Genomic DNA, 24,744 nt, shown 5'->3' on the forward strand with positions numbered 1-24,744 from the left:
ACAGAATGATTTTTCTGTGTTGTTTTGATTTCATATAGTTGCTTCCAAGATCCGGTACTTGCAGGAATATCATAACCGTGTTCTCCACAACATTTATCCTGTACCTTCAGGCACAGACATTGCAAACACCCTGAAATACTTTTCTCAGACCTTACTAAGGTAAGCTTTAAATGATCTTCTAACTCTACGGAAATATTAGGTAATAATTAAGAATTTATTGGGACTTAAAGTACTGTTGGACTGAGGTTTTAAAGGACCTGAGGAATTTCATTGCTCTAGACGAGTTAGGATTCAAATTTTATATATGCAGATAAATCATAGACATGAATTGAAATAGACTGTTTGCATAGGGGTTACCTAAGTAGTCTACTTTTACCATAGCCATTTAAAGAAGAAAAACAATATTTTTTTGGCACTACTCTGTAGTAGAACCAGAGAAATCAACTGAAGTCTACTTTATATAAAGTTCATATGAAAGGTTATGTTACTTTTGTTCTAACAGTGGCATTTATTGAGTGCTTACTGTGTGCAGAGCACTGGACTAAATATTTGGGAGAGTATAGTACAACAGAGTTGGTAGACATGTGCCCTGCCCACAACGAGTTTATCATCTAGAGGAGGAGCTTACGGTCTCTACTAGGAAACTCACACAATAGCTAATGTGTTAGAGGGAGTTCTGGTTCAGAGAATTTTCTTTCTCCTGAAGTGAAAAGATTATAGTCATTATGATTATAACAATTGTGTTCCCCATTATCTTTTCAGAATTTTTGAGGGGAAATCTTTTGGGAGAAAGGAAACAGTAAATGAAAACAGGCTAACTTTGGATTTGTAGGTAAATATTTGAAGTCAGGAGGGGTGGAAGAAGGACCTGGTTTCCCTATGCCTAATGTCAGGGGAACTGAGTAAGAAATATCCTCTGGGCTAACCATAGCCACTATTTTTAGAAATGGTGTTCAGAAAACCTGGAGAACTCTTTAATATTTTCTAAAGTAGGGTTCTCACATCTTTTCCCTCTGCCATGGCCATTTGGGTGAGGTGTCTTTTTTAACAGAATTTAGCTTGAAACCTACCTGACTTTGGCTAGGCAACAAAAGTGATTATTACAAGGATTAAATGAGAGATGAACTGATTTGGAAGGCTAGTGGGGTGCAGAAAAAAGGTTCTTCTGATGTGGGTGTTTGGTTTTTTTAAAAAAATGACAATATCCGTAGATTTTTATTTCATCAATATAAGGCTTTTCCATGTAGTTTACAATTCTTGTAGAGATGAATGTTAAAGATGGAATTATGCATTTGATCAAGGGTTATAGACCTTTTGCTTGCACAGTCTTTTGTAATTTCAGAGCTTAAATTCTTTCCTTTTCAATACTTGAATGATTGAACAGTTGATTGAATTAAAAACAGTAAAATCTTTTTGTGGTGAAATAATGAGACCCCTTAAAACAATTATAAGCAGGTGTATTCAAATGATACATTTTAGGCCAAGGAATATGACTTGGTTTTTTTAAAACATCTTTGCCCCTATTTTTTTGAGGTCAGGATATTTAAAGGAAATCACTGATCACTTTAATCCCAAATTCTGAAAATTCACAAGATAAAACACATTTCTCGGGAAGCAGGTACTCTTGAACAGGAATACCTTGTGAAATCTATCTGTAAATTTACTGTGAAATTGCACTTAATGTTTGAGCTTACTGCCAGTTAGTATTTTTGCTGAAAGTTATGTTATTTAGGGCATTGAGTCTTTGTCTACCTGACTCTGACTCCATTTTTTTTTTTGAGTACCAAATGGGGTACTTAGCTGGGGTTGGTAGGCCCTTAATGATGAAATTGACTTGTCTTGGCACAACATTTTAGATAAACCCAGCTCTAAAGTTTAGTCCCTGGAAGAGTTTCAGTCTCCTGAAAAGAGAAGGAAGGAAAAGGAGAAGTGAGGGTTAGAAAACGAGGATTCAGCAGAGGAGTTGAACCAAATGTGCTAATTTGTTGGCATTTAAAATTGAGAATTGAAGTAGGAACTGCTGGATGTGAAGGGCATGTCAGGAAGCATGAGATCAGGGCTAGCCAACTGCCAGAAATTCAGAAATTTAACCCTGAGGGTTCCATCTGTTTCCTGCTACAAGCAGTACATCCTGCTCTTACCGTCTCTTCCTCTCTCTAACTTTCCACCTAGCCTTTAGCTTGGGCAATTAACCAGTGATATCTATTGAGTGCGACTCTGCAAAGCTAAGTGCTTGGGAAAGTGCTAATGGAAAGAGCAGAGGCCCTGGGAGTCAGAGGACCTGGGTTCTAGTTCTCACTCCAATACTTGCCTGCTGTGTCACTTTAGGCAAGTAATTTAACTGCTCTGTGCCTCGGTTTCCTCATCTGTAAAATGGGGGTCCAATACCTGTTCTCCCTCCCCCTTAGACATGTGGGACAGCATCTGTGTCCAACCTGATTATCTTATAGCTAAGCTGGCACTTACTAAGGGGATTGGCACATAGCAAGCCCTTAACAAATCCTATTATTATTATTATGTATTTTCCAATAGAGTAAGTAGGCACAATCCCTGCCCTCCATAAAGTTACAATATAGAGGGCAGGAAGTGAGATGATTGACACCCTATGTGAACTGAAACAAGCTGGGAAGGAACGAGCAACCTAGGAAAACATTATCGCCATAAATTGAATTTTTCCCTGGGGCCCCCTTTTTTTCCAGCTTAGTGTCTATGCTAAAATCGGTGCTGTTTCATCCTGTATCCTCTGTTCTTCCTAATAGCCATCCTTCAGCCGGGGACAGCCTTCCAAGCTTTAAAGCTGGTGATTTTAAATTTACAAAACGCGCTGGATTGAACATTTGTGCAAACCAAAAAGACTATTCAATTGCATCGTTAAAATCCCTGTCTTTTCATTCAGTCGTACAGATTAAGCACTTACTGTGTGCAGAGCACTGTACTAAGCTTGGAGAGTACAATACAGCAGTAAAGAGAGATGATCCCTGTCCACAATGGGCTCACTTTTGTTAAAGTTGCCTAGGCAATGTGAGCCCCATAAGGGATGCTCAATAAACACAAAGTGAATGATTGAACTGATTACCCATGCTTGACACATAGTAAATGCTTAACAATCCATCAATGGTATTTATTAAGTGCTTACTCTGTGAAGAGCACTGTACTAAGTGACTGGAGAGAATACAACAGAATTAACACAAAGGTACAGGAGAAGATTTTAATAAAATGGAGGATGCATTGTCTGGGGACTTAATAATTGGACCCCTTTCCCACCTTCCACAAAGGAAGAAAATATTCAGTTTTTCAGTTAGTCAATTTTTTTTTACGTTCAGAAGTACTTTTTATGTTTAGTACTTATGGTCTTGAAATAAAGAAGATAGTTTTAATGATAGGTTCATAAATAGGAAGCCCCCTTCCTTTTATTTGAGAATTTTCAAAGCAATTTACTTTTTCTTCTGTTGAAAATAAGCTATGTAATATCACAGAAACGATATTTTATGTGGAACTACAGTTAAGGACCATGGTTTTATTGTTACAATCTCCCTTGACTTCAGTTGTGTGAATTTATATTCAAAGGTCAGTGTCAGTTCAAATGTTTTACTTCACTCCCTCAGTCATTACCAGTAGAGAAAATAGATCAGCAAATGTTTTCTTCACCTTCAAATAAGGAACTGAAAAGGGTCAGTCTATGCTTATTAAACTCAGTATTTCCCTTCACATTAGGAGCAGATCAAACCCATTTTCTCTGCAGAGCCTCCTTAAATGGATTTACTCTCTTTATACTAGGGAATTGAGAAATCCCAAGTCTTATTTTTTTATATGCCTAGCCCTCTTTTATTACTGTGTTATCCAGTGTTATTATGGATGTCCCCTTAGAATAAAGAGAGGGTAGAATTTGGTGAAAAACTGATGCTATTTCTTTAGAGTGTTTTGACAAAACTCTAAAAATGGGCAAAGTTCTCAATGAATATCTAGGAATAGGGTTCAATTCTGTATCATTACACTCTTTAATCATATTATGAGATCAAAAACAAGAAGTATTAAGTTCCCATGGACTCTTGCAGTGCAAAGCATGATAGTAAAGTAAAATTACTTGCCCAGCTCCCAGAACCCATTCAGATGTGAAAACTGCTGCCTTGGAGTTTTCATTTTGAAAAATAATTTTCATTATTATAAGCAACCTAGCCCAAATTTTCATATTCTCCAACACTGCCCTGGGGGACCTGTGAGTTTTCGTGAATTTGAAAAGTAGCCCTATGCGGGGCAAAAAGGAAGAAAGAAAATCGGGCTGATGGATTTTACTCTTCTGAACAAGGCATATCCAATATTCTTTGTATTTTGGTGGGATTACATCTTGGAAAGAATAGCAAATGGGAAAAATGGTTTTATTGTTCCCCCAAATGCAGTTTGGTTGGGGGGGAAAAGACTTTTTTTCTGAATAAATTTCACAAAACATCATAAATTCACCATAAATGATGCATTACACATTCATTAGCCCTTAAGTTTCTCCACAGATGAAAACATTTCCTCACATTAAAACATGAATAATAATTTTGAAATGATTTCATGGATTATTCATTTTCAGTATCTCCCCCTCCCCCCCCATCTAAAGACTGAATCTAGATCTAATAAGGGTGCCGTTCTGCTGTCAGAGCCAGACAAAAAGGCTTAGGCTGACAGTCCTTTCTCCCTGAATCTGCTCAGTCTCTGCAGATGTCGTTAGGAGCTCCATGTTAATAGGGAGGGGAGAATATTGCAGCAGAATTTGGCCTGGGATAACAAAAGCAACTGACCTAATTTTCTTAGAGAAAATCATTATGTAATTTTGTACAGAATTTTTGTCTAACTTATGGAAGGAGAGGTAGCATTTTGTTTACGACCTATAGGAGAACTATCTCTGAAGTAAGTAGTTTTGGAGGTAGACACTACAGTTTTTGTAAAAAGAGGCTTAGAGGGTCAATCTCTTCTCCTGGGTGATCTGTAAGGATTTTCAGGATCATACAGGATGGGAACTGAATTTCTGAGGCTGCCTTACTGAAGGTGACTATTTTAATAGTGGTATTTCTTGACAGAGATGAGTGGAATAGAGTCTGATGGGTAAAAAAAAAAAATTAGTTGGCACAAAATAGATGGCCAGGACTAATGGCATTTAAATACTGGCACATCTTTACTTCGGAGGGATTAAATGGACCAGGCCAAAGTCAAGAAAATTTTTAAATAAAATCAGAAGTTGAGAATTCATCATTCTGATCACATGATAGTAAAATGATATTTCGTAAACATTCTGAAAGTATTTTCCATCAATTGCTTCGCAATGTACATTGGGTAACAGAGGCCAAAGGAAACAGAGGTAAATAAGGGAGATAGAAAAGGATCAACTATGTATTAATTTTTTCCTAGCGTGCATCATTTTTTGTAATGAACAGGGGAAAAAAAGCAAATGCATATTTGACAAATCAAGCATGCCTGATCATAGCCAACTCCTTACAGAACTATAAATTTTAAAATGTAATATTTAACTAAGAAGTTAGTTCTGTGTAATGACTATAGAGTAAGCATAAAAATAAGTTTCTTTATACGATTACAGCATAAAATAAGTGTTTTCTGATCTATCACAGTAGAGCTCCTAAGCTTGCCAACCAAAAGCACTATTTAAGTGCGGAGTATATTTTTATTATTATAATGCATTTCATCTGTTTTTTTGATAAGTAGTCTAAATGATTTTGTTAAAAATAAGTTTGCTTAAGAAGCAGTTTATTCTATTTTTAAACTAACATTTTTCAGATTTTACTAAAATGCTTAAAAATTAAAAAAGCTAAAAGCAACCTGGTTTTTCTAGTATTTATTCTGATTCCCACTAAACTTTATTTTTCTAAATTATCTTTCCTTTAGTTTGTAGTTTTTGTTGACTAATAACGTAAGTAGCAGCAGTAATGCTTGATAACATACTGTTTGATGTGCAGTTTTATAACAGGTATTGCTTGCTGAATCCTTAAACTTTTGAAGGAAATATTAACAAAGCAGTGTTTGTATTCATAAAATAAAATGCTTCCTCCCCAAACATGGAAAAATTAAAAAAACACATAAACAACCATTATCATTAGTTCACAAACATATGCTACAGACCATCTACTATATATTATTTTGTAGTTTTCCAAACGTAGTTTAGTTAACATTTTAGAAATATATATTATTTCTAAATCCATGTGCCTGTTTAAACTTCATTATCTCAGATGATACTGACGGAATGTCATGAAACAGTATCATGAAATACATAGACATTATTTTGATGCAATAAACATGTGATTTTTAAGACTATCTTAACAAACACACATGTTTATTCTTTGCTAAAACATGTTTCTGCAAGTGCCAGACCTATATTTTGCAAGTTTTTATTTACTTGATTTAAAATAACCATGCTGAAAACTACCTGTCAAAGCCCCTTTGTGTTTTTCCAAGAAAAATTCCACAATCTGACCGAGACATTTTTCCTAAGAAATCATTTCCTTCCCCAAATGGTTGAACTGTAAAACATGGGTTTGGCACTGAAACATGCATTCTTATATTTTTGCTCCTTATTAACCAGATAACACATGAGATGCAATGAAAATTTTCACAAAGTATGCTCTTAATTTAGTATTTTTAAGCATGAAGTATGTGAACAGCTACTAGATTTCTAGACCCTGCATTTGTAGCAATTGCATCTTATGTGGGGTGTATCTGGTGTTTTATTATTTGTTTTATAGTGTCATTTCAATGTAATGTGCTGTTCTTTGTGTCTTTGTTGTCTCTTTTTTTTCTTTGTCCCCCCAACAGCATTTTGTCCCGCACAGGGAAGAAGGAAAACCAAGATGCCTCCAATTTGACAGTGCCCATGACCATGTGTCTTTTTCCTGTGCCATTCCCACTCACCCCATCTCTAAGACCACAGGTCAGTTCCATCAACCCTACTGTTACTCGCTCCCTCCTTTACAGCGTCCTGCGAGATGCTCCATCTGAACGTGGCCAGCAAAGTCGGGATGCTCAGTTATCAGACTACCCTTCATTGGACTATCAAGGACTTTACGTGACTTTGGTGACTCTGTTGGATCTAGTTCCCTTACTTCAACATGGCCAACATGGTAAGCATTCATTGGCATCACCACAATGATCTTAGTATGAAAATGTCAAATGCCTGTGCACAGGGTGCAAAAAAATAATAGCAACAATAATAACTTGCCTGGGACCACTTAGCTAAAACTTCAGTTCAGGAGAACTTTATTGGGATGCTTTCTTCTCCTCTTCAGCCACTTTTTACATAAAATACTTTTTTTTTTGTATTTTAAAGTTCTGACACTGTCCTAGAACAAGATCAGGTTACTAGTGTCTAAAAATGCACTTTACAGAACTTTGACCCATTTTTTGGTGATCTTTGAGACAATTCGTTTACTCTCCTAAAGTCTGGTTTCTCATCTGTGATATAAGGATAATGATACCTGTCCCCTAACTATTTTATGGGAATGGAATGTGGTAAATATTGATAAATCTAGCCTCAAGAATGTGTTCTGGGGAAAAATGCAGTAGAAGCATCTTGGTGTTTTTTGGTTTTTTTTTAAAAACATAGTAGAGCACTAAAAACCCAGTCCCCTGGGGTGCATCCTAAAAATGTTTTACTGAACAGAAAATGAGAATGTTAGGTATCTTATTCTTATTTATGCTTCCCCTATATCTTCTTTTAGCTTATGGTAGCATAATGAGTTATTTAAAAATGCATTATTAGGAGTGGTTTGTCTGCTGTTTTCCATGATCTTTTTTGAAATAACTGAACTCTGAGTTTAGTACAGAGTGAGAAGAATGGCCTGTGAAGGAATTTAAAATTTGACTATAGAAGTGGAATATTCTGTAGAATGCTGCCTCTTGCCTCAAATTATCTTTACCAAGGGCTTGATTTTCTGAGAATTATTGTTAGGAGAAAGGAAGAGGTTTTACTCAAAGCAATGAAAATCCAACCATCCTGTGCTATTATCCTGTCAGTTCTCACAACTTACGTATTATGAGTATTTACTAAAGATTATTGTGGTTTGTCAGCAATTCCATAGAAGCTTTTTTCTTTCTTTCTTTTTTTTTTTTTTGGTTGGGTTAGCTCTGAACCAATGCTGGTTCCAATACCAATACTAGTACCAACCCATTCTGGCACTAGGCTGTTCTGTGTTATCTTTTGGTGATGATAAGGTCTCAGACAATATGCTTGAGAATTAGAGCAATCATTTTCCTAAATGATAATTCAGACTAATTTCTTTTTGGCTGCTTTAATTTCCCAAGCGAGTTCAACACTGTATGTTACTTTGGTTTACAATCTTACTGGATAATTTTGCTGTGAGATGTTGAGATGGAAAAATCCTTTGGGTTTATGAGTTCCAAATTTTCTTCTGGGGGTTGAAGCAAATGGGAATGAAGAATTCCTACAGTTTACTTCGTGGGGTCTTGAACAATTTTGGCGACTGGAACCATAATCCCTAAGAAAGTTTATTCCATGTTTGCTGTTTTGCTTCAGTGGCTCTGTGGCTTTGCCGGTGGGGTGCTATTGTCCAGGTTCTTTTTCCAGGTCCTCCAACAACTTGGTCATAATAAGGGTGGACAAGACATTTAAATTATTTGTGCCTCCATTACCTCGTCTGTTAAGCAGAAATACCACAATAATGGCGATAAGAACCATTGTTCTACTCTTAGGGATAAGATGATTTATTAATTGGAGAGTGTTATAACTTCATCAAGGAAAAGTGCAATATTAATACACTGATAGAGCGGTATGGGTAAGTCACCATTATAATATTTATTGAAAATAGCTCTGCGGTGAGTGGGATCACGATACTTTCAGGGAAGAGAAAATTGAGTTGCTTTTCATTTAAATTTAATTTTAAAAGCCTCAGACTCTCCAGCTATTGTTTGCTACAAAGTGTTTTACTGATTACTCAATTCTGTTTTGTAGATCTTGGACAGTCAATATTTTACACAACTACCTGCTTGCTGCCTTTTCTCAATGATGAAATCCTGAGCACTTTGCCCTATACAATGATATCAACATTAGCTACTTTCCCTCCATTTCTGCATAAAGATATTATTGAATATCTCAGCACATCATTTCTACCTATGGCTATATGTAAGTTTATCTCATTCCTTTTAGATTATATTTTGAGGGGAGTAAATCATTTTAATCCTTTATAATGCTGAAAACTGTATTTGGTTTAGTTTCATGATGGAACTCCATGTTACCTTTACTTACTGTAATGAAACTATAGTCATGAAGATTATGATGGTGGACATCAAAGGAATGAGTAAAACTTGTTTTCTAAAATCACAGTGTGTGAATTATTTTTCTCAGAATAGGGGAGAAAGAAATATATTAGAGTATGCTCTACATTTGTTATCTATAGAAATTGCTGTTAGCACATGGAACAATTCTGAAGCAATAACTCTGATGCTTTATGTCTATGCAGTAGGATAATTGAGGCATTCAATTGAGTGCCATTTCCATTTTAAGGGCTCAGTTTTACAACGCTATCTGGAGCATTGAATTTAATAGGTTTTGTAAATTTGTTCTTGTAGCTTTCCAGATAGCAATCATTTTTCTTTTTTTCTTCTTCTTTTTTTTAGGGATTGGAATTAGATTTCTTCTAAGCTTTGCTAGTTGCAAATTTTGATACTTTTTTTTTTTTTACAAAAGTGTATACTCAAATGAAATTAAGTTCCTACAAACATCATTCCTCGTCTTTTGCACTTGGATTTATACTCTTTATTACCCCACCTGCCTCCCCACAGCATTTATGTAGATATCCATAATTTATTTTAATGTCTAGCTTCCCCGCTAGGCTATAAGCTCCCGGTGGGCAGGGAACACGCCTTCCAACTCTTTTATGTTGTACTTTCCCAAGTACAATTGTACAGGGTTCTGCACATTGTAAACATTGAATAAATGCGATTGATCTCTGCCCTATCTAGACTTATAAGAAACTGCTTTCATAGATTGTAACACCTGTTACTATAGATTTCTAAATATATTTAAAATTTTCATATATTTTTATAATTAACCTATAAAATCCACGGTTACACAGCCATGATTATGTGGGTATTTCAGGAACTGCTTTTGGCTGAATTACCTAAGTAGTTGAGGAAAAAGAAAATCAGTGTTTTGGTCTGAATTATCTAGGTTGCCCATACCATTCAAATTCGGCAACTCTCCTCTTCATTTTGATTCCATATAGACGTGATATAATAGCTTTTTCATCTTTCCCCATTCACTTAAAATATTTTGAGCAGTTGGTTTTAAATCCTACAACTCACCTAGAACTTGCTTTGTTATATAGAGAAGCAGCGTGGCTCAGTGGAAAGAGCACGGACTTGGGAGTCAGAGGTCACGGGTTCTAATCCTGGCTCTGCCGCTATTCAGCTGTGTGACCTTGGGCAAGTCACTTAACTTCTCTGTGCCTCAGTTACCTCATCTGTCAAATGGGGATTAAAACTGTGAGCCCCACGTGGGACAACCTGGTCCCCTTGTATCCCCCAGTGCTTAGAACAGTGCTTTGCACATAGTAAGCACTTAACAAATACCACAGTTTATTTTTATTTATATATTAAAGTCTAATTATGTTTTTACATTTTGGAATGATGAGAACTAAAGTTCCCTTTTCTCAGTGCTTCCAGTGGTAAATTTCTTCTTGAACCCATGTTAACCATTTAAGTGAAGGAATGACCTCTGTTCTTTAGGATTGTAGGATATCACCAGTCAGTAAATCACTGCTAATATAACATGTACCTGAATGGAACATTGGGCCACCGGACTTTTTTTTCCCTCACTCCTATTTGAAGTTCTTGTAAAATGTACACTTTCAAGAGATTAAGGAATAAAGTGATCCTTAAAGTAGCATTTCAATCCTTCATTTTGATCTTGAATGTTACACAGCAAGTGAGGATGTAAATCAAGCTTCTCAAAAAAGTGAGCATTTTAGTACTTCTTATAATCATGTACCTTTTTGTAGAATAATCTGATGTTCATTTAAAGCTAAAGGCTAATCACTGGGGCCAGACACAAAGTGCAGAGCTATGTATCATGTGGACTGATACATAGGTTTTTTGAATACATCCTTTTACTGTGCTATATGTCTCTGTTCAACAGTTTAGAGGTAGTTTAGTGGTATGCCAAAATACACAGAACTGTGGTAATGATAGGCTAAGGAATAATTTAGAAATTCTGCTCCTGGATTACCCGGGTCAGAAATCACCTGGTCCCCTAGAACCAAAACTTCTACCCTTGTCCCTGGTGTCTCTGTTTCTTTCTCTCTCTCTCTTGTGCTCTCTCTCTCTCATTGAAGGAACTACATTCCACTCAAAGCCATTTGCTCTCCGTTCAGGTGAGCATTTCACTCTGTCCTTGGTACTCCAAAGACAAAGTTTCTTCTAATAGAGATGGGAAGTTAAGGGGGGGCTTATTTTGCTTCCTGAAAGCCTGAGGCTCAACATAGAAGATAAAGAGGAAAACCTTACAAGTGGTAAGGACACTATCCTGAACTCTATACCTGCCTTTTACCAATAAGGAGGAGAATAGAAAATTGGTCCGAATGTGGAGACATGATCTGAGGTCCTACTTGACGTGGGTCCTAATCCAAGTTCCACCAACTGTCTGCCGTATGACCTTGGACAAGTCACTGAACTTCTCTGTGCCTCATTTTCCTCCTGTACAATGGGTATTAAGACTGTGAGCCCTATGTGGGACAGGTACTGTGTCCAAACTGATTCTCCCGAATCTATCCCAGTGCTCAGAACAGTGCCTCACATATGGTAAATGTCATTAAAAATGTCATTAAAAAACACGGAAAAAAACCCCAATCCACCTCCAAAGCTGTGGAAAAAATGAGAAAATACCTAGATCTGATGCTATTCCCGCAGAAATCTACAAGCAAGGAGGGGACTTAATCCTTAGGTTTCTGCATGAATTTATCTTCAACAGATGGTCATTGAGAAAATACAGGGACTTCAAAGTGCCTTGGTAATTACCATTCTGAAGAAAGACAAAAAGCTGACTGGTGAAATTACAGGGGAATCTTGCTTTTCATTGCTGGCTAGGTTCTGCATGTAAACTCATTGTGGGCAGGGAACATGTCTACCAACTTTTTATTTGAATGGTATTTGTTATGTGCCAGACACTATACTAAGCACTGGGGTAGATCCAAGATAATTGGGTTGGACACAGTCCTTCTCCTACATACTCTCCCAAGCACTTAGAACAGTGCTGTACTCATGGTAAATGCTCAATAAATACCACTGACACAGACACGGATAGTGCAGAGTCTGGAACCACAATTTGGTTCTAGATCAATTGACACAGCAGATATGATATTTTGCAGTTTCTCTGAATCTTTCATCAATCAGTGATATTTATTGAGCACTTATTATTTTGCAGAGCACTGTACTAAGCCCTTGGTAGAATACAACAGAATTAGCAGACACAATCCCGGCCCATAACAAGCTTTCTTGAGGCAGAGAACAATACTGAGGTTTTTATTGTTAATTAATCTTACAAAAGCATTTGACACCAGCAAGTGAGCGGGTCTCTGGAAATAGCAAAGCATACGTGGATGTCCTGAGGAATTCACCGACACTATTCTATGGTTGGTTGGTTGACAGAGAGTTTCAGGAAGCCTCTGTGACACTTCCCCAGTCCTAATCACTATCAGAGTGTAGCAGACTTTATGAATGATCTGGTCCTGTTCCAATTATTCTGTGCTGCCATGCTCAAGGGACAGTGAGAGATTAAGAGGCTGGGATCAGAATATGCTGGCAATCCAGTAAGTCTTCCAGCACAAAAGATTAAGAGCATCATCAAAAATCTTTGAAACCGTGGTTCAGGAAGGGCTACAGGCGGTTGGTTAGCTGTATTTTAGAGGCTTATGCACAAGAAGACATGCAAATCATTAGGAATTGCTCTGCAGCTGCTGCCCATTGCTAAGTCTGACAATATATGAAGAAAGCAGTAGTGGTGTACCAACTACACCCAAGAAATCCTACACTCAGCCAAAGGTCTTCACTGACCACACAGAACATAAAGCAGCCCTTGAATTCTGGTACCTAGATAGATAAGTGATGATGAAAGTATTTAAGCACTTTGTGTCAAGCTCTGTTCTAAGCACTGGTGTAGATATAAGCTAATCGAGTTGGACACAATTGCTATTCCATGTGGGGTTCGCTGTCTTAATGCCTATTTTACAGATGAGGTAACAGGCACAGAGAAGTTAAATGACTGCCCAAGGTCACAGAGCAGACAAGTGGCAGAATCAGGATTAGAACCCAGGTCCTTCTGCCTCTCAGGCTTGGGCTCTATCCACTGGGCCATGTTGCTCCTCAATGCTGCTCTAGGCTCTAAGCTCCCTGATTGAATGAATGAGGTCACTGTGGGCAGGAAATGTCTGTTTATTGCAATAATCATAATAATAATGTTGGTATTTAAGCACTTACTCTGTGCAGAGCACTGTTCTCAGAGCTGGGTAATAATAATAATAATAATGTTGGTATTTGTTAAGCGCTTACTATGTGCAGAGCACTGTTCTAAGCGCTGGGGTATACAAGGTAATCAGGTTGTCCCACATGAGGCTCACAAACTTCATCCCCATTTTACAGATGAGGTAACTGAGGCACAGAGAAGTTAAGTGACTTGCCCACAGCCACACAGCTGACAAGTGGCAGAGCTGGGATAGATACAGGGTAATCAGGTTGTCCCATGTGAGGCTCACAGTTAATCCCCATTTTACAGATGAGGTAACTGAGGCACAGAGAAGTTAAGTGACTTGCCCACAGTCACACAGCTGACAAGTGGCAGATCTGGGAGTCGAACCCATGACCTCTGACCCCGAAGCCCGGGCTCTTTCCACTGAGCCACACTGCTTCCCATTGTACTATCTCAAGCACTTAATACAGTGCTCTGCACATGGTAAGCACTCAAGAAATACAAATGAATGAATGAATAAATCTCTATAAAACAGAATAAAAAAGCCCAGCATGAACTTTGGAAATTTAAGGCAGAGGGAGTAACAATGGAGAATCGGGCTTGACACTAAGTGGAAAGTCTACAAGATGGTTGTAGTATTCAGATATTTGGCTGAGAGACCTGGTCTACTCCAGAAGTCATATCCAACTCCTAGAACCATTTAATTAATTAATTATGGTATTTATTAGGCACTTACTATGTGCCAGGCATTTCAGCAGGGTCATTTAGGAAGCACACTTGGCATCAACTATTAGAATAAGATTACCTGCAATGGGGTCCTGAAATGTAGAAGCAGCAGCAGAAGAAGAAATCGAGAAGCAGCATGGCTCAGTGGAAAGAGCCCAGGCTTGGGAGTCAGAGGTCATGGGTTCTAATCTCCGGTCTGCCACATAGCTGTGTGACTTTGGGCAAGTCGCTTAACTTATCTGCGCCTCAGTTACCACGTCTGTAAAATGGGGATTAAGACTGTGAGCCCCAAGTGGGACAGCCTGATTACCTTGTTATCCCCCCCATAGCTCTCAGAACAGTGCTTGGCACATAGTAAGTGCTTAACAAGTGCCATCATTATTATTATGTAGTCCACATTGAAGAAATGCTCAAAGCCAAAATGCTCAAAGCCACACAGCCATGATATCTGGGGCATGTGAGACTCAGGAAGTCAATCAGTGGTATCAATTGAGACTTACTATTTTGTAATGTGTAATGTGTATTTTGCATAGTGTAATGGAGTTGTATTAGACATGTTCCCTGCTCATCATGAACTTACAGTCCAGAGGGAAGAGTCAAGACGAGGGTCTAGAAGGAGAAGGATAGATGACAACAGAATACCCCAACGGCTATGTGAGCCTGTTGTTGGGCAGGGATGGTCTCTCTTGCTGCATTGTACATTCCAAGTGCTTAGTACAGTGCTCTGCACACAGTAAGCGCTCAATAAATACGATTGAATGAATGAATCTGTACGGAGAACTAGGCTGTAACTCGTTGCGGTCTGGGAGAGTGTCTATCACCTTTGTTACAGTATACTTTCCCAAGTGCTCTGCACAGTAAGGCTCGTGGCTTAGTGGCAAGAGCACGGCCTTGGGAGTCAGAGGTCATGGATTCTAATCCTGACTCTGCCACTTGTCAGCTGTGTGATTTTGGGCAAGTCACTTAACTTCTTTGTGCCTCAGTTACCTCATCTGTAAAATGGGGATCAAGACTGTGAGCCCCAAGTGGGACAACCTGATACCTTTGTCTCTATCCCAATGCTTAGAACAGTGCTTGGCAAATAGTAAGTGCTTAACAAATACCATTATTATTATTATTAATATCATTAAGTGAGACTGGGAAGGGGATGCATGCAACCTGGGAAGGCAGACGAACATTTTAAGGACATAGTCAAGCATAGTCTCAAAGACTACTATGTAGGAGTGTCCAGATGGTACACCACAACAGCAGACAGACAGACAAGCCTGCAGGCAAAAATCAGCAGAGGATTTGCTCTCTTAGAGCCAAGACATTGTGAAGTAATGGTATTAACAGTATTTATTAAGCACTTTGTGCAGAGTGCTGTACTATGCACTGAGAAGACTAGCTTGTCACAACACAGGAAGAAACAGTGACAGACCTAATGTGGATCAAACCCACTAGCACAGAAAGGAGCTATCCTTACTTGTGATCAGTCAGTTAAGGGCATTTATTATACATTTCATAAGCAATGCTGGAGAGTGTGTCAATACTGCATTGTTCTCTTTAGTCATATCTACCCTCATGTAGGATCTCCCTGTCGTTGCTGCTTTCAAAAAGAAAGAAGGAGAAGAAGCATGGCCTAGTGGAAAGAGCATGGGGCTGGGAGTCAGAGGACGTGGGTTCTAATTCCAATCTGCCAATTTGTTGCTGGTCACCTTGGGCAAGTGGCTTAACTTCTCTGAGCCTCAGTTTCCTCAACTGTAAAATGGGGCTTAATATTGTTGTCCCTCTTGTTTAGACTGTGAGCCCCATATGGGACATGGACTGTGTACAACCTAACATGTAACTAACCCAATGCTTAGAACAGTGCTTGACACCTAGTAAATGCTTAACAAATTCCATCATCATTGTAATAATAAAGACATTCTTCACCCATTTTCTCTCTTCCCCATCCCTCTATCCTCCTCTCTCTACCCCTTCTCTTTCAAACTCTTCTCACTCTCCCTCTGTGTCGACACGCCCCCTTCAACTCCCTCCCAAACCTCCAAATTGGGGTCCTCAGTAGAGGAATGGCCACAACATTTTCCTCCTGTTCTTGTTTCCGTGATTTTGTTCATAATAATAATAATGGTATTTAAGCCCTTACTACGTGTGAAGCACTGTTCTAAGTGCTGACTTGTTCATTTATTCTGTTCCATCATTTCATAGTACCCACGAGCCAGTGTAGAATAGGCACTTTCTCTGGTACTAAAGGATGATTACATTAGGTGTTTAGAAGATGGAGATCAAAACTCTGGAATTGATCAAAATACTGGCTAGGCAGTCAGATGAGATTGTAGAGGATTGTCATGGAGTGTTGCCAATGGTTAGTACTACTCAGAAGGCCGGTTGTTGTATTTTCACTCGCAGCTAAGCTTCCTTTGAGTTTTAAAGCCTGAAATTTGATATTTTCTCCAAAGCCTTCCATAAGCCAAGTGAACACAGCCAGTCCCTCTTTGTTTCAGATACTATGGAAATGCCTTTTTTAAAGCAGTATATAAAGGACTAGGGTAAGGACTGAAAAATCATTTTGCACTGTATCTCGGAAACCTTTCTCTCATTAGTGAGCACAGTGTTCTGTAATTTCTTGTAAATCCATTTGATCTGCAGATATTGTTGGGATCCCCTTGGCAGAGAAAAGAACCAGCTGTATCCAAATGAAAATTTACTGGTGCAGCCTGCATTCAAGGAAATTGATTAATTGAGTTATATCTGCTAGTCAAATACCATTCTTCAAATAGATTAATTTAAAATAGATTTACCTCTCTCTCCCACATCCCTACTCTACAAACCGGGTCCTGTCTTCCGGTTCTCTTGAGCCTCTTTTTTTTCCCCCTCTCAAACTGTCCTGGACTATATATGTAGTATCTGACTTTCTGCTTGTGTTTCCTGGGCACGCTCTCTCTCTCTCTCTCTCTCTCTTTCTACTCTGCCTCTGTCTTTCTAAGTCTCTTGGTCCCTTTGCCTCTGTCTCTTTGTCCCTTTGCCTCTGTCTCTTTGTCTTCTTTTTCCTTATGACCCTATCTCTGTCCTTTCCCCCGTCTTGATACTTGTTTCGGGCCTTTTTCTCTCTTCAGCTGTCACCTCTCTAAGCCTGTATTTATGTGCTTGCCTCTTGGTCTTTATGTCTCTCCACCTCTTTCCATATGTGGGCCTGTATTTTTCATTTTGTTACAGCTTCCCTATAGGGAAAGCATAATTTCTACATCTCTGATTTAGTGCCTGTCTGTCTTTCCACTGTCTCTGTCTTTCCCCCCACCCCACTCACCACCGTGTCGCTTTTTCCCTAATCTGACCCTCTCCTCAAAGTACTTTTACTTACACTTTCTTTCCACCTCCTGTTCTGCAAGCCACTTTTTCTGGTGCCAAGCGAGTCCCAGCCAAGCTCTGGGGCCATTCTGCCAGCTTTGCACTTTCTCACCCCTCACTGTTTCTCTGTGAGGTGGAAGAACCTGTTTAATTTGTTTGATTTCTCCATCGCTGTTTGCTCTTTTGGGTCGTGGCTGGGGTTCCTTATTGGGTGAGCCTGGCACATCTGCCCGTAGCTACAAATGTTTATGGACAGTGCAGAATTCTCAGGTAATTAACAGCTCTGCCAGTTCTTGTCTCTAAAAATCTTAAATTTTTAAACTTTCAGCCCCTTTTTTGCTAACTTTCATTTCCCAGTTGCCATTTCCCAGGTCATTGCATTACACTTGGGTAGCAATGACATTATGAATATTCTGGGAATCCAGATCCCTGGAATTCCAGGTAATTGCTACCCTCTTCACAGCCCTTGTTAGACTCCAATTATATTTGCCATTCTTCCAAAGTAAAATAGTAGTGTGGGGTTAGAAAGACATGATGAAGAGACCCTGCAGTTATTATTTAGCAATTCTGTCATATTTTAATGCCATTTTTATTATATCCTTTAAACCACTCCTGTGAGGAGAGAATTGAGCAGGTTAATTTTCTCTTTCTCTCTTAGGAGACCAAGCTTTATTGAGGAATTATCTTCCCCTACCCTCACTTGTGAGTCCTGCAGGACTGTGTGTCCCTGACTCAGGACTGTGTGTCCCTGATTCTGAGATAGAGAAAAAGAGAGAGAAATAATAAATATGAATATATGTATGTAGGCGACGGGGAGGTGCCCCTGCATGGAGCAGTCTGAAGCAATGCACTGATAGGGGCCTTTCCTTTGCTAGCTTTCTCACTGTACCTCGATCTCTTCGATCTTACTGCCGACCTCTCGCCAACATCCTAACCTCTGGCCTGGAATGCCCTCCCTCCTCATATCAGGCAGATAATTGCTCTTCCCCACTTCAAACCCTAATTGAGAACGCATCTCATCCAGAAAGCCTTCCCTGACAGCCCTCCCCTCCTCTTTTCCTACTCCCTCCTGTGTCGCTCATACATCATTCATTCTCTCCCTTCCCCCTGGAACATATGTATATATCTGCCATTTATCTATCTATCTATCTATCTATCTATCTATCTATCTATCTATCTATCTATCTATCTATCTATCTATATTAATGTTTGTCTCCCCTTCTAGCCTGTGAGCTCCTTGTGGGTAGAAATGTGTTTGATGTGATCTCCCAATGGGAATATGTTTGATGTGGTCTCCCAAACACTTAGGACAGTGCTTTGCACCCAGCACTCAATAAATATGATTATTATTATTACTACTAAGAGTAACAATAGTAATAATATCCAGCAAAGCAACATGGTTTAATGGATAGAGCACTGACTTGGAAGTCAGAAGGACCCAAGTTCTAACCCTGACTCTGCTTGCTGCTTGTCTGCTGTAAGACTGTGGGCAAGTCATTTATGTGGCTTAGTGGAAAGAGCACGGGCTTGGGAGTCAGAGGACGTGGGTTCTAATCTCGCCTCTTGTTTGCTGTGTGACCTTGGGCAAATCACTTAACTTCTCTGGGCCTCAGTTACCTCATCTATAAAATGGGGAATAAGTGTGAGCTCCAGGTGGGACAACCTGATTACTCTATATTTACCCCAGGGCTTAGAACAGTGATTAGCACATAGTAAATGCTTAACAAGTACCGTAATTATTATTATTATTTAACTTCTCTGAGCCTGTTACCTCATTTGTAAAATGGGGATTAAAACTGTGAGCGCCATGCAGGGGACAGACTCTGTCCAACCTGATTATCTTGTATTTGCCCAGTGCTTAGTAGAGTGTATGACATATAGTAAGTGCTTAACAAATGCCATTTTAAAAAAAGCACCCAGGTCTGAAAGTAGTGATTTTAACAAGCCCCTTTCCTCTTTTTGGTGAAGAGGGGAAGAGAGAAGCATTCTGTTTCCACTTTGCAGCCTAAGAGGATAGGCCCATTTTGGAGAATTGTCTTGAATATGAAGAGATCAGAGCCTACCCTATTTCAGTCATAAGAACTAAAATATAATAATAATAATAATAATGTTGGCATATGTCTTGCTGCATGTCATGCAGCAAGAAGTGATGAGTTGGACATACGAATATGGAATTTTTATTTTTAAGTGGTATGTGTTAATAATGATAATAATTATTATGGTATTTAAGCACTTACTATGTGCCATGCACTGTACTAAGCGCTGGGATGGATATAAGCAAATTGGGTTAGACAAGTCCTTTGTCCACATGTGGCTCACAATCTCAATCCCCATTTTACAGATGAGGTAACTGAGGCCCAGAGATATTAAGTGACTCATCCAATGTCACACAGCAGACAAGTGATGGAGCAGGATTAGAATCCATGACCCTCTGCCTCCCATGCCCATGCTCTATCCACTACGCCATGCTGCTTCTCCCTTATTATGTGCCAGGCACTGTATTAAGCACTGGGATGGATATAAGGCTGGACACAGTCCATGTCCCCCACATAGGGCTCACAGTTTTAATCTCCATTTTAAAGATGAGATAACTGAGACACAGGGAAGTTAAGTGACTTGCCTAAGGTCATACAGCAGAGAGGTGGAGGAGCAGGATTAAAACCCAGGTCCTCTGTCTCCAAGGTCTATGCTCTTTCCATTAGGCCATACTGCTGTAATTTTTGCATCACTGCTCACAGTAAATTTATACCATCTGGGTGTCATCTATAGTTAGTGCACAGTTATCCACTGTAGAAGGAACTAGGCACGAAGGAGGAGAAAATCTTGGTGATGGAGGTAGTGGTGGGGGTGGTGGTTGGTCTGCTGTGATGGAGAGAAAGCCCAGGTTCCCAAAAGGGAACATTATGGAGAAGTAAACTAGCCACTTTAGTCACATCTTTCCTTTTCCTAATTTCTGGTCAGGCCTTGGTCTCCACTCTGTCTTAGGCTACAAGACATTGGGAGAGAAGGAGAGAATAACACATTCTCTGACTTCTGGCTTAAGAGTATAAAGGTTACCTTGCAACTGGGTCGCTACTTACATGGGGAGAGAATAAGACTGGAAGGTTTTTTCAAGTTTTATGAGTGTATATAATTAAATGTAAAAAATACCCCAACAAATTCCCTTTTGATTCTCTTACTTCTTTTGTTCTTGGCTTTATTTGTCCTCTTGGGTGCAGCCTGCACATCTGTTTACATTATGCCTTTCTAACCAGATTCAATAAATGACGTGAGCCTGAGCATGTTTATTAAGTTAGTTTAGCTGATTTTATTTAGCCTTGGAACTCCAAGGAACGTTGTGTTTGGAGTAGCGTCAGCTTTTGAGAGCACATTTCTCAGATTCATTGGTCAGTATGAAAGTAGCTTGGACCTGTCTGTTTGGCCCAAAGGGGAAATCATGGGTTGGAGGTTGAAAAAGGAGGTTCAAAGGCCATTCAATCCATTCCCCTGCCTCCTTTAAACCATCCTTCCACAGCTGATTAGTTTTCCTGTTGGCTAAGGACTTCAAAGAAGGAACTTTTCAATCTCCATACTTGATCCTTCCTCTCCTGCCTTTGATCTTGGAGTCCATTTATCCCCTAAATCAAAAATGGCCTGCCCCCTTTCTTCTACTATGCCGAATCTCTTCAGATCAAAATCTTTCTTCTCAAAAGTATCAAACTCGTACGCGCACACATATACATATCTCGATTTGCCTGATTCTTTCCTTTATGTCTGTAACTAAGCTCCTTAGGGGCAGGAATTGACCTCATTGCACAAATCAACTTCCTTGACTCAAGAACAGTGTTAGGGACTCCTGGATATACAATTGGTATTTGCTGAGTTGGTAATATGTAGACTTTAGTTTTCTGTGATGGTAGGGTTGCATTCCGAAATGGACAAAATGCCACCATTTTGGCAATCATATTCAGTGTTTTGGGGTTTCCTTGTCAAGTGTTGTCTATAAATTGCATTTCGTTGTTGTCTAATCCAAGAATGTATTGGTTTCCAGTGGGATCATCAAGGAGAGAAAGTGTTCCTGCTCATGTTAATCTCTCTGCATCCTCTATGTTAATGATCGCAATGCAGTACACCTCAAACCCTGGTAGGTAGTTATATAAGTTTCTTCTACTTCCTCCCAAAGATCAGGTTAGTTCTAATTTCAGTAACTAAATGAAGTACTCGGCTAAGTTATGAATATATGCAGTTTGGAAGCAAGGATTTGGAGGGAATCCAACAGAGAATTTAAGGTAAATGAGCAGGACAAATTAATTGGTTCATCAAATGAGGCAAATGGTACATAGGCAAGAAAGCCAAACCAAAACATGCAAATGCTTTTAATACCAGGAACCTAAAAAAATAAAATGAGTGAATTGGAATGCTTGGCGGCTGGAAATCTTGAGCTAAGGTAAGCTAACCCTGTGCAGCTTGGTGAAAGATCAAAATCAAAGGGAAACAGAACTGGTGCAATCTTGCTTATCTTCTTGTGTAGGGCATAAGGGTGGTGGAGAAAATACTGAGAAGGCCAACTATGGGGTTCAGGGAGAGGGAACTGATTTTTTTTACAATGAAAGTTTGAGAGGGCACAAGATTGAAGCTGACAAAATGGAGAAGGGTGTGAATAGGGTGAATACCCTGTGGCCCAGGGGAGAGAGCCCAGAACTGGGAGTTGAGACCTGGGTTCTAATTTTGACTCCACTATTTTCCTGCCATGTGACCTTGGGCAAGCTACTGCTTTGTACCTGTAAAATGGGGGTTTTACACCTGTTACCTGTTCTTCCTCCCCTTTAAACGATGAGTTCCATAAGGGACTGGAACTGTGACTGACTTATATTGTATCTATCCCAGGGCTTAGCACAGTACTTGAAACATAGTAAGGGATTCAAAAATATTATTACCAAATCCCAGGACAAATCAGGACAAACACAAGGGAATGAATGTCTTCTGTCTAGACTCAATCACCTTAAGGTGATTAATATATAATATATATGTGTGTGTGTGTGTGTCTCTATGTGTATATATATAGCATAGAACATATTCAATTTTAGAGTGGATTGCCACTGGGACAGGCCTTTTAAGCAAACTGCTATGACTGAAATTGTCACCTGTGGTTGAAGAGAATCTAGTAAATCATTGTACCAAAGTTCTAATGAAAATACAGATGGAAAGATTTTCTTGTCATACTTTATTGACACAAAGATTTAGTATCAGACGTGGTCGGTCACTCAGAATGTACTTTTCGCCATCTAACAAGTGCAGCTGAAGCTTCAGGAATACTGTTTACCAGTAAGTTTCTCTCCTGATCTTTTGCACTGACCAATAGCAACCCAGATATGATAAGGTTCAGGTTGGGATTTGAGGTCGTTTCTGGCTCTGGGTTCTTTTGGGGTGGTTCATTGCCCTCTGGTCCCAAGATCCTGGACTGACCTTATCTCACTTCTGATCCTGAAGACCCTAGGGTGACCAGTGAATTTTTAGGTTCCTTCAGGGGTTTGAATCATTATTTAACAATCGTGTACCTAGATCCAGGTTTAGTCCAGAGCACATTTCTGGGGTATTATTGCACATGCCAAAAAGTGACCCAAATCACCTTGGGGCCCCATATCAACCTAATTTTTTCACTCATTCATTCAATTGCATTTATTGAGAACTTGCTGTGTACAGAGCACTGTACTAAGCGCTTGAAAAACTACAGTATATAATAAACAGACACATTCCCTGCCCCCATTGAGCTTACAGTCTAGAGGGGGAGGTAGACATTAGCGTAAATCAGGAAATTATAGATATTTACATATGTGCTGTGGGACTGGGAGGGCAGATGATTAAAGGGAGCAAGTCAGGGCAACACAGAAGGGAGTGGGAGAAGACCAAAGGAGAGCTTAGTCAGGGAAGGCCTCTTGGAGGAGACATGCCTTCCATAAGGCTTTGAAGTGGGGAGAGTAATTTTCTGCCAGATTTGAGGAAAGAGGGATTTCCAGGCTGGAGACGGGATGTGGGCGAGGGGTCAGTGGCGAGACAGGCGAGATTGAGGTACAATGAGGTTAGCATTAGAGGAGTGAAGTGTGTGGGCTGGGTTGTAGTAAGAGAGTAGTGAGGTGAGGTAGCAGTGGGTGAGACTTTAAAGCCAATTGTGAGGCTATTTTCATGGAGCATTAGGGGGCAGGATGACTTGGAGATAGTCTGGACCTGCAGTTTTTAATATGAGGGCTCCTAGGGAGCGCTCCAAGAGTATGAGTATCAGTGTGACCTATTGGAAAGAGCATGGGTTTGAGTTTCAGAGGACCTGGGTTCTAATTCCACTCTACCACTTGAATGCTGTGTGCCCTTGGGGAAGTCGCTTAACTTCTCTCTGCCTCAGTGCCCTCATCTGCAGAATGGTGACTCGTTACCTCTTCTCCCTCCTAGTTAGACTGAGAGCCCCATGTGGTACCTGATTTCTCGTATCTATCCCAGCGCTTAGTACAGTGTTTGAGAAGCTGACCCAGGGGGATTTGGACTCAGATAGGTTTTTGACTTGTGGGCAGGGAACATGTCTACCAACTCTGTTGTTGTGTACTTTCCCAAGAGCTTAGTACAGTCCTCTGTACACAGTAAGCACTCAGTAAGTACCACTGATGAATTATATGCTCCCTGAGATTTAGCCTACCACCCTTGGGCCCCGCTGAAGGAAGGGAGGTAAGGTTCATTCCCCTGCAGTTACTTCCTCATGACAGGATAAAGGGGAATGGAACCTGTATGGTGCATCCTGTCAGGCTCCTGTACACTTTCTGGAACTGAGTAAGAGGTTTGGTAAGGATAGCCACGCTCATGTGGCCTCAAACCATTTCTTCTCTCTCTCTCTAACCTGACTGCAAGTTCAATCTGGACTGTGGGGAATTGGGTTGAGCAAGTGTCCCCAGCTCTTGAAACTCAGATCCATCTGGGTTAGGGAATGGACCTCAGATGCTTCGCTATGTCAGCCTTCTCACTGTATTTCGATCTTATCTATCTAGCCACCGACCTAACGCCCACATCCTGCCTCTAGCCTGGAATGTCCACCCTCTTCACATCTGACAGACAGTTACTCTGCCATCTGCAAAACTTTGTTGAAGGAACATCTCTTCCAAGAGGCCTTCCATGATTAAGCCCTCCTTTCCTCATCTCCCACTCCCTTTGTGTCCCCCTGACTTGCTCCTTTTATTCATCACCCCCTCCTGGCCCCA

The 24,744-nt window shown here is 39.8% G+C and overlaps 1 protein-coding gene across 9 annotated transcripts in view; it reads left to right on the forward strand.

Annotated features, from left to right (window-relative positions):
• Nucleotides 1–24,744, forward strand: part of UNC79 (unc-79 homolog, NALCN channel complex subunit) — a 169,684-nt gene that overhangs the window by 19,210 nt on the left and 125,730 nt on the right. For 6 of the 9 annotated variants that reach the window (XR_005659965.1, XM_039911870.1, XM_039911872.1 and 3 more), the window contains exons 2-5: nucleotides 39–159; nucleotides 6,808–7,112; nucleotides 8,960–9,130; nucleotides 21,555–21,647. Coding sequence is in view for 8 of the 9 variants with exons in the window: in XM_039911870.1 (XP_039767804.1) it covers nucleotides 39–159; nucleotides 6,808–7,112; nucleotides 8,960–9,130; nucleotides 21,555–21,647 (690 nt within the window). In the remaining variant the exon portion in view is untranslated. Of the gene's footprint in view, nucleotides 1–38; nucleotides 160–6,807; nucleotides 7,113–8,959; nucleotides 9,131–21,554; nucleotides 21,648–24,744 lie in introns of those variants that run through there. The other 3 variants (XM_039911874.1, XM_029066339.2, XM_029066349.2) reach the window with 2 other exon arrangements.

This window comes from Ornithorhynchus anatinus, chromosome 1 (assembly GCF_004115215.2).
Source record: "Ornithorhynchus anatinus isolate Pmale09 chromosome 1, mOrnAna1.pri.v4, whole genome shotgun sequence".
Taxonomy (NCBI): Eukaryota; Metazoa; Chordata; class Mammalia; order Monotremata; family Ornithorhynchidae; genus Ornithorhynchus; species Ornithorhynchus anatinus.